This window comes from Dendrobium catenatum, unplaced genomic scaffold, assembly GCF_001605985.2.
Source record: "Dendrobium catenatum unplaced genomic scaffold, ASM160598v2 fragScaff_scaffold_698, whole genome shotgun sequence".
Lineage (NCBI taxonomy): Eukaryota > Viridiplantae > Streptophyta > Magnoliopsida > Asparagales > Orchidaceae > Dendrobium > Dendrobium catenatum.
Window position 1 is genome coordinate 922,709 of NW_021319160.1, and position 10,229 is coordinate 932,937.

At 33.2% G+C, this 10,229-nt stretch overlaps 1 protein-coding gene across 1 annotated transcript; it reads left to right on the forward strand.

Annotated features, from left to right (window-relative positions):
* Nucleotides 1-1,324: 1,324 nt before the first annotated feature.
* LOC110093032 (polypyrimidine tract-binding protein homolog 3-like) lies at nucleotides 1,325-6,521 on the forward strand. Its single transcript, XM_020817780.2, has 5 exons — nucleotides 1,325-4,645; nucleotides 4,908-4,972; nucleotides 5,067-5,116; nucleotides 5,205-5,246; nucleotides 5,550-6,521. Exons 1-5 carry the CDS (start codon nucleotides 4,555-4,557, stop codon nucleotides 5,656-5,658), a joined length of 357 nt encoding a protein of 118 aa, XP_020673439.1. The 5' UTR covers nucleotides 1,325-4,554; the 3' UTR covers nucleotides 5,659-6,521.
* Nucleotides 6,522-10,229: the final 3,708 nt, after the last annotated feature.

Here is a 10,229-nt window from a genome sequence, read left to right on the forward strand (position 1 = left end):
TTTTAAAAGAAAAATAGACAGATGGTGTGGAGAGGCCGGGATCATATACAAAAATGGAATTTTTCGGAGCCCACATGATCCTTCATCAGCTAGGGATATATTAATATCTCTTATGGTCATATTGCTATTTGTAATGAGTAGGCTCACTCCAGCTTGTGCTGGTTCATTTTAGCTGTCTGAAATTTTTATACATAAAGTGACAAATTTTTGTTGTTGTTACCAAGCCCATGCTTTTGCTTCCATATGCAAATAGATCTTTCTAGATAACTTCAAATGACTAATTATCATTAATTAACATACTTCTAGTATCTTATTTTGAAATTGACTATAGGTATATCTACATTATTACCTCATCAAACTGTTGTAGCAAACTGGGCGAGGCTTACCACTGGGCTTGCTGGTGCTTATTGTGGCGGATGTGTATGGAGGAATCCTGTTACAATCTCTCCAAGGTTCATTGGTTCAAAAGGAGATACCAAGCAACATTGGAGGTCCTCCTCACGGCTTGCCAGTGCCAGTATAGGAGTCTCATATTTTATGTTACACTTATGCTTTTAAGTGTCCTTTGAGAAGAGGGGCTATTTTTTTCATTAAAAGTTGAATGGTTATTTTGGTCATTTTAAATTAGGTGAGTTTATTTGACTACTTTACTAATAAAATACTACTAATAGAGAATTCATTTTCTATCAAAATCTAAATATAAGTACATAATTGCAGAATTGGACTTCTAGCCAAAATAAAGGAAAACAAGAAGCAATGAGGAATAGGTATTTTTAATTTTTATTTTTGATATGTTTTTCATGGATACTCTTACTCTGACACCACGACAATGACAATACTACAACTCAATGCTTTGATTGTTTCAATCTAATTAGTTAGGTTTCAATCGAATCAGTTAGGTTTTATATTAAGCTTTTTGATTTAGACTTTATTTTCTTTTATGTACAATCATACTTTAGTTTTTTATCAATGGTGTTAGAGCTTTGAATATGTTCATGTAATTTTTCTGTGTAGGAAATTCTACAAGATATATCTATGATTTGAGATGGGCAGAAATTAAGTTTTAGTGTTGTAGAGATGAGTATGCTTAGATGGATGAGTGGCTTTTTACTCTTAGAGACAAAATGTGAAACGAGTATAAATGTGAAAGGGTTGGAGTAGCTCCAGTGGCATATACGATTAGAGAGAGCCGCCTTAGATGGTTTGGTCACATAAAATGTCGACTGTTCAATGATTTGGTTAGGAAAGTTGATGTATTAGGTTTGGCCTATATTAAGAAAGGTAGAGGTAGATCTAAAAAGACTTGGTTGGAAAGTACTAGAAATGACATTTTTTATTAGCTTTAAATGATAATTTGACTCCTAATAGGACATAATGGAGAAAAATAATTCATGTAGCCGTCCCCATGTAATGGGATAAAGGCTTTATGTTATTGTTGTTGTTGAGAGGTTTATATTTGAAGGAATGGACATATTTTAAAGTTGTGTTTCACAATCCCGTGTCAATCTACCCATCGTGAAGAATTAAGAGAATCAAAGCTAGAGACAACACAAGAAGGTATTGTAATTACAATTAAAGATAGAAAATGAGTATCTATCGAGGAAATCAAAGATCATAAGGAAAAATATATGGGTGTAAGATTGAAAGACCTTCAAGGGGAAACAAAAGGAGATTTATGCTTCATTTTGGACAATTTTTTCAATTCTTTCTAAAACATCTTTTTATTAAAAAATTTCTAATTAAAAAAATTTTTGTACTAAAAATCCGCTTTAGAAAGTAGTAAGTAAACAACCTCAAACGAAGCCTTAGTGTTGAATTTTAGGTGATTCTTCTGTGAGGGACAACATATAGCATCTTGAAAGTAGATTTGATATTGAAGAGCACAATGATAATCCATTATCAATCAAATGTGAAAAGTATTGTCAAAATCTAAGGTAAGATAAAGTAATTCTTCTAAATAACATGATCTGTGAAAGTTTTTTAGAATTGAGGTTGAAGTTTGGTTTCTTTAAAAATTTGATGAGCTTGGCTTTTAAAATGTGAAAAATTGGCCCCTTCAAAATTTGAAGAATCAACTTTGTATGATACTATGCGAAAAATGCATATGTGACTATTTAAGGCGACACAAATATCAAAGGTTGTGTAATCCATGATGGGCAATAGATGTGAGGGAGAGTTAGGATTCAATTGTCTTGTCTTTGAAAATTATGTAGATGTATATTATTTACATGTTAATGTGGTGCTTTTATAACACCTTTTGGACTTCATTGCAAATGAGTTATTAGTTAGGACCTATTTTAAACGGTGTTTTTAAAGCACTAAGTGAAATTTGATGCACAAGAAATTTTTTTCCCCTTTAGTAAGCAAAGCGTGAAGTGAAGCATAGCTTTTGCTTAACTTTTTCATATAATTAGCCCCTATGAGATAACCTTCGAATGACAGAAATTGCTTTTTAAATTTATGTTTCATATCAACCTATACGTTTCACTTGTAACACTTCACTATAATAATTGAGTGTGACTCGCTAATTTCATTTTAATAATGTCAACTTCTTTGATGACGTGCAAAGAAATTTTCTTATTTATCAATCCAATTTGTCAAATCCTTATAATCATACCTCCATGATGGAATTCGGAATATAATTCTGAACCTGATGATTGTCACATTATATTTGTTTAAAATCATATCTTACCCAATCTCATTTAAATTACATCTTTATTATTTTTTTGGTTGTCCCAATTATTATGGCGTACTTCTAGTTGAAATGATGCTACCATAAAAGTTGATACTAGTTTGATGTGGGATGTCTTAGGGTGCACGGTTTCCCTAATACAAATCTAGGATAATATGCATAAACAAGCAAACCAACCCAAATCCAATTCACAATTTACCAACTATATTATGGCAAAATTGATTTCTATTTATGCAAATAGGAATACAAGTACAATGAAGCCCAAATAATAAAGAAGATTGTCAAAATTTAAATATTTCCAGAAATCTATGATTAAAATAAAATCATACAATAATCACATTATTGGAAGGGAAATCATATTGTTGCAAACGTTACCAAATCTTAATTTCCAAAATCAATCACAAAATAGTTGATGAAAGAAGAACTATGATATACGTCAGCAGGGAATATTTAGGTTTTATGCTGCTACAAGGAGAAAAGGCTTTGCCCTGAAAGTTGTCATCAAGACTTGGGTCACACTTAAAAAAATTCAACTCTAACTTGATCGGACAAATTTGAGTTGAATATGAAATTTAATTAAGCTAAGGCTGAATTTTACATGCCTAGAAACCTGTCCTTTTTGATAATTAAAATTATATCCAGAACTGTAAGTTTGCTGAAATATTATAATTTGGCCTAGAATTGCAAAAGAACAATATTTCAATTTGATTTTCAGCATAACAGCAAGTTTTTGATCTCTGCTATGGTGAAAAATCACAAAATAGGGATTCACATATCTTTGCACAATAGAAAATCGCATATTTGAGTAAGCCGATGAAGCAAAAAAGGTAGCCAAAAACAAAAAACTGCATTCAGGAAAATCATTTATAAAGGAAAACTCAACAAAATCATATTTTGGAACAAATAAATTGCAACCTTCAAAGCACCAACCCAAGTACAGTGCTAACACCAAATTCCCAACCAATAAACCAAGGAGATCTCACGTGAATTGGGATTCTAGACAACTAAACTGAGAATCCAGCCAGCTTGCAGTCTAAGCAGCAAACCAGGGAAATCAAACGTTAAAGACTTATCCCGTCTCATATGCATTCTTATTATAAGTATGCTAGAACTTTAAAATTACTAAAGCAACTCAAATCTTAAAATAATAATGAGCTCATATTCCACGCTTACCCATTGCATTTCCAAGGAATGTAAACATTAGGATTTCCATCAACATGGTTTATTGGAATGAAATCTTTAGAATTATCTTGAGATGTACAAATGTGGGTGCAAACTTTCTTTTTATTAGCTATGTGTTGAGCATATCACATGTGCTTATCACATTTTGGTAAACTCTTATCATAGTACTAATATTATATCTTGAAGTTTAAACAGCCTTTCTCTGTGATAGATTTTGTTAATTGTCACAATAAAGAGACGGAATTAATGATATGGGCAGCATTGTGTTGGATTAGGCGCCAATGTTTATTCATTGATAATTATTTTCTGGTCAATTCACTGATTAATAAGGCTCTAATATTTTCAGCAATTTTGATAAGGGGTGTGTTTTTGCTAAGAGTGTCATTTTCTTTTGTCACTTGCTAGATTCTGTAGCGTTTGTTAAAACAGTTTTCAGATGATGAAATTTGATCAAATTTTTTTTGTGCGCCTCTTTTCTTTCTCTCTGATATTACTTCTCTTTTTTCTTCTATGACTATACAAAAAATGTATCATTTCTCTTCTCTACCTAACCTCTTTCTTATGATCTCTTTTTTTTGTACTTCTTCTCTATTCATTTTTCTTCTCTCCTGTCTATGCTGGTTTTTTGTTAAGCGCTCAGGATTCGGAACCCAATCGAATCTTGTTAGTTACAATTCATCATGCTCTACCCCATAATGGTGGATGTGCTGCATCAAGTGTTTTCCCCTCACGGATTTGTGGAAAAGATCGTCACATTTCAGAAGTCAGCTGGTCAGCTTCTTTCAGTCTTCTCTATTTTCTCTCAGTAGACTTCAGTGAGAACTTCTGTGGAACTTTATGTATTTAGCTTTAACATTATCTAGTTTTTGCAATTTTATATGGTTGTATCTGTATTATTTTTTATGGCGAGCTTTTTATTTATTATTAACTTGATATTGTACATGTTGTGTTCTTTATTTTGTGAATCCCTCCATTGTAAAATCAGTAAAGTATTTAATAGGTCTCTGCAAAATGATTTTTCTTAATTTCGTAGGATTTCAAGCCCTCATCCAATATCAGTCTCGTTCGGCTGCTGTTATGGCGAGAAATACTCTGCACGTAGTTGTCCTCACCCTATCCCTCCCCTCTACTTCATGCTGACAGTTTTTCTGTGACAAAAATGATAAGCTATTTAATGGCTTCTGCTTTGTAGGGACGCAATATTTATGATGGTTGCTGTCAGTTAGATATACAATACTCCAAGTATGCATTTTTTGGGAGATTCTTCTGTATTCCTTATCACCCTACTGTTGTTAGCTTAAGGATTCGACCTTTTCTCTTTACTTTTCAGCCTTAGCGAGCTGCAGGTAAATTATAACAATGAGCGGTCAAGGTACTTCCTGATTCCTTCAACTATTTGAAAAATAGCATTTAGCTACAGTTTAATTCTTGTTATCTTTTTTGTTTTGAAAATTCCCAATAATTAGACATTGCATAACACCTAATCTTAATATTTAGCCAACTGCTGTTAGATTTTGTTAGGCTCTCTCTGTTATTTTTTTATCATATTTGTTGCTCTTTTTCAGTTATCTTCATTTATCACATCCTTCAAACTATCTAGCCTTCACCATTCTTTTCTCATTTATGTTGATGTTTTGTTGTCATTATGCTGAAAATGCGAAATTTTTTTATTTAGAGATTTCACAAATCCGTCACTGCCCTCTGAACAACGAGGTAGATCAGCACAAGTAAGCTACTTACACTTCAATGGTTTGATAATTGTTCATACTCAGTTCATAAGCTAATTGCTAATGCTATCTAGAAGCCCCATGTTTTCATATTTTATATAGTTTCAAATGGTTGAGGGGGTGTTGAATTATGTGATAATAAATTTCTAAATAATTTTCATACATAACTGAGCGAAATGTACCTTGCTAAAAGCTATAAAATAAAATATACAAAATTTTCAATGGTTCTACAACAGCATCTACTTCGAGTGCATAGCAAGGTTCTTTGGTAGGATTTGAAAAGCTTCTAAGCTTTGCCAAATATTTTTATAGGCTAGTATTGAAGAAAGGGAGTGATGATCTAAATTCTTGTGTATTTCATTGAGAATTTTACACATTTTTTTTATACAATAAGATTTTATGCCATACTAAATATTTCCTCCTTTGGAAGCAACTAGTTAAACATCAATTTTTAGACAATTATCACTAGGGTAAAATATACAGAGTATTAAAAATGTTTCTATAGATATGCCTAGGGGTGTAAGTGAATTGAGCTGGCTCGAACTCGACTCGTTAACGAGCCCATGAGTCGAGCTTATCGAGCTTAAATTCAAGCTTGCATATCAAACGAGCTCAAGTTCTAGTTTTCCATGAGTCGAGCTTATCGAGCTCAAATTCAAGCTTGCATATCAAACGAGCTCAAGTTCTAGTTTGATGAGATTCAAATCCTCGGCTCTTGAGCTCGCTCAGTTTGTTTGATATTTAGGAGCAGAAAAAAACATCCTATTTATTAATTTATACTATTTAGGGGTAGATACTCAGTTTCTTTTAGTAAATTATATACATTTTTAAAAAATACAAAAAGCTATAGTATTAAAAAAAAAAGTGATGCTTTTTCTAAATGCAGCTAAAAATTTGCAAAAAATAAATTGCTTTTAATGTAGTTTTTTTTTCTAAATGCAGCTAAAAATTTGCAAAAAATAAATTGCTTTTAATGTAGTTTCGAACTGCTGCCAAGTTTTTTTTCTTCTTCTTCTTCTTCTTCTTCTTCAAGAGTGCTTCTTTTCCAATGGTCTGTTGAAGTTCGTCAATCCTTCGCCCGAGCTCTCGAGTTTGAGCCTAGTGTAACTCCAACGATCGGGTGTCCTCACTTCCTCCTTTCTTCGGTGAGCAAAGCTCACTAGTTGGCGCCTTGAATTTCTCTGGAGAGTCGAGATCGAGCCCGATGTAACTGCGATGAGCTGAGCTTGAGTTCGGGCTTTTCTCTGAGTTGATGAGCCGAGCTCAAAAACTAGAGATCAGCTCGACTCGTTCACACCCCTAGATGCACCTATGAGAATAAGTGAGATTATAACTACAACTTGCAATCCAAGAGAGCATCCAATGGATTGGGATTCCCATGGGTCGGAGGCTACCATCTATTAGTCATTGGGAGACTATTAATTAGATATTGACCAATTGCTTTTTTGTCTTAACATATGAGATGCATATTAATCTACTTTATAATTTTTCTTTGATGAAGTTTCGATCGATTTCAATGTGTTTGGTTTTGTCATTTTGTACTGGGTCGCAGGCAATGTTGATTATTGTTCTATTATTGAACTATAACTTCATAGTATGTTCCAATATTTCTTCTCAAGTCATTTAGATGATTTAATCTATTAAAAATAAATTTCTTGGGCCATTGCATAAAATTTAGTTTCAATAGTAGATTTGTATGCTTTTTTTTGCATCTCCAAGTGATTAGATTACCTTCTAGGAAGGTGCGATAACTAGCAATAGATTTTTTTATCTATGAGGTATACCGCCCAATTAGTTTTTGTGTATTCTTCTAAGTAGTCTTTTATTTATCTTTATTAAGGTTCATTTCCCAGGTTGCTTTGAGGTATTGAAGAGTTATATATGAAATCTATGAAATAACTTGAGCTTGTAAATGAATGGCATAAGCTCTATCTAGACTTGTATGCGCAAGGTAAATAAGTCTCTTAATTAGCCTTTGACACCTCCCTTTATCAACCTCTGTTTTTCCGCCTGCTTTTCTAATCTTATGGTAGCAATCAATTAGAACTTCTGACGGTTTGCATCCCATCATATTTGTTTCATTAAGTAGATTCAAATGCATTTTTGTTGGGAGATGAAAATTCTAGCCTTTGAGTGAGTCACTTTTATTCCATGGAAGTATTTGAGTTTTCTGAAATCTCTCTATGTTTTTTGAATAGGCTGCCGTTTGTTATCATCATTTTCTTATAGTCATCTCTAGTTATAATTATATCATTCATATAAAGTAATAGAATGTGATTTTACCTCTACGTTTTCTTATGGATCGAGTGCAATCTCAAAGACTTTGCTTGGAATTCATCTTTCCCATAAATTTGGTGAATCTCTCAAACTATATGCTCTGGGGATTGTTTGAACTCATATAAGGCTTACTTCAATATACATACATAGTTTTGAATTCATTATTAAAACATGGTGGAGGTTTCATGTAGACTTCTATTTATCATATAGAGATGTCTTTTTTATATCTCAATATGTAAAGACCATATGAGTTTGATTTTCACGGATAGAAGTATCCAAAAGATGTTTAGTTTTGTGTTCGGCGCAAAAGTTTCTCCAGCATCTTTTTGTGTTTGATTGTCAGGGATGTGGAAAGGTTGGAAAGATAACTAAAGTTGACTATTGGGTGTTTGATGCATTTTCATGCCCTTTTTCTTAGAATAGTAAGAAGGCATGTATCATGATGATTTTGAATTATAGATAGAGTTCGTTCCTTCACTACATAGTAATTGTTTCTACGTAGATTTAAATTGTTGAGCACACTTTGATTTATAGTTGAGCATTTTTAACCTTTTCTTCAGTTTACATCATGTAATTGTTTAGGTTCATTATATAGGTATTGTTAAGGTTGTTTGCAGAGTGGGCTATATCTATCTTAAGGGAGTGGTATTAGGGCTAATCAAAGTTATTTCGGTTGGTTGGGTAGATGTTGGGATACGAAGATTTAGAAAATCGATGTTGTCTTCATTCTAAGGCTTCCTTTGAAGGCAACCATAATTTTAGAAATTTTTATTTTCGACAAGGTAAGGTCTTGGGCAATATAGACATTTCTGCAACTTGGATGGTAATACTTATACTCTTTTTGATTTAAAGATGTAAGCAAAGAAGGGGCCCTTGGATTAAATTTAGTGTTTTGATAGTTTTTATGGATATGGATGCAGGCAACACATCTAAAAGGTCTTAGCAGAGGTGCTTGTTTTATGTTAGGAAAAAAAAGTTATGAGGGGATTAATCGGTGTTTTATTTTGTAATATTTCGTCGAGAAGGTGATTGATTAGAAATGTAGCAATTGAGAAAACTTTCCCTCAGTAAGGTTTCAAAACATTCCTCTCAAAGAACAAGCCCTGTTGGTCTTAAAAATTTGACAAATTTTTCATTTTGTTACAATGCAAACTCCTTTTGTTGTGGAGTTTCAGTTTGAGAGGATTGATGGATGATGTTTTTTTTTTTTTTTAATAATGTAGAAAATCTAGAATACAATACAATAAAATGATAAATGACCCGTCTGAAAAAAATTTCAAATTTTTAGATAGATAAGATTGATGGATGTGATTACTTGTATTGAGATAGTAAAGTCCTCAATCCTTATAATATCCTATCCTCATAGTTTGATTCTAAAATAAACAATGAGTAGGATAAAACACTATAATGCAGTTTAGGTTAATTTTTTTGTTTTTAAATGGATAGTATGTTCATGAATAATTTAGGAATGTGGAGAGCAATGATAATGGAAGGGATGGTGTTTAGTTTTGTACACCTCTTTCTAACAATAGCAATTAATATTTCCATCATATGACAGATATTTTATTTTTCTGGGCTGTGTATATTGGAAGAGAATTTGGCAAGGTCACTGTTGGCCTGGTTCTTGACTCTCCTATTGAGTCACTCAGCCCAAGGAAGCCTCTTCTCCTCTAATAAAGTTTGGAAGAGGCTTTAGGGCTATGAGAGGTAGGATACTAGAGTAAGGTTGCTAATGACTTGATGAGTTCATCTTGTAACAAGATGCGCATGATCGATACAGGATCATGTTCGCAGTAAGATGCACGATCAAGCAAAGGTAGCAATTTTGGCAAGACGAGGGGGTGATGGGTGTGTGACTAGGATGCTGTTCTAATCGGGAATTTGAGTTCAAATCATCGGGTGTGTGGGTACCCCAATGTTCGAACCGAGCATCTCAGAGCCAATCAAGATGTTTGTACAATGGTTAAGTTCGAGCTTGATGAAAGTGAGGTCAACACTTGGCCCTCTTCAAAACCCATGAATTCTTCGGAAAGGTTTGGTGCGTGTGATATGCTAGTGACTTATAAGAATTGTGGGCACCATAGATATATTCATGGAAATAAAAAGCTGCTCCGCCAACTTCATTCAATTTTGCTTGAACCTTTGGATATCCTTTGCATGCTCAACAGCCATTATTGCAAGGAGTATGGCTGAATTAGGAGGTTATTCTAGAAACCCCTTTGAGGTTAACTCCCAAACAATTATTGTGAGAGTTGGAGATGTGTCTACTAGTAAAACATTCTATTCATATAACTGCCTCAGTGCTATCATTTATTTCAAGTTTTGGGGTTGAGCTTATTTTAACCAGATCA

Bases quoted from the DNA above. Each gene is read 5' to 3' on its own strand.
- LOC110093032 (XM_020817780.2), top strand. From the start codon at position 4,555: ATGCTCTACCCCATAATGGTGGATGTGCTGCATCAAGTGTTTTCCCCT. The intron at 4,646-4,907 runs GTCAGCTTCTTT...TTAATTTCGTAG, and splicing joins CACATTTCAGAAGTCAGCTG to GATTTCAAGCCCTCATCCAA. The intron at 5,117-5,204 runs GTATGCATTTTT...TTTACTTTTCAG, and splicing joins TTAGATATACAATACTCCAA to CCTTAGCGAGCTGCAGGTAA.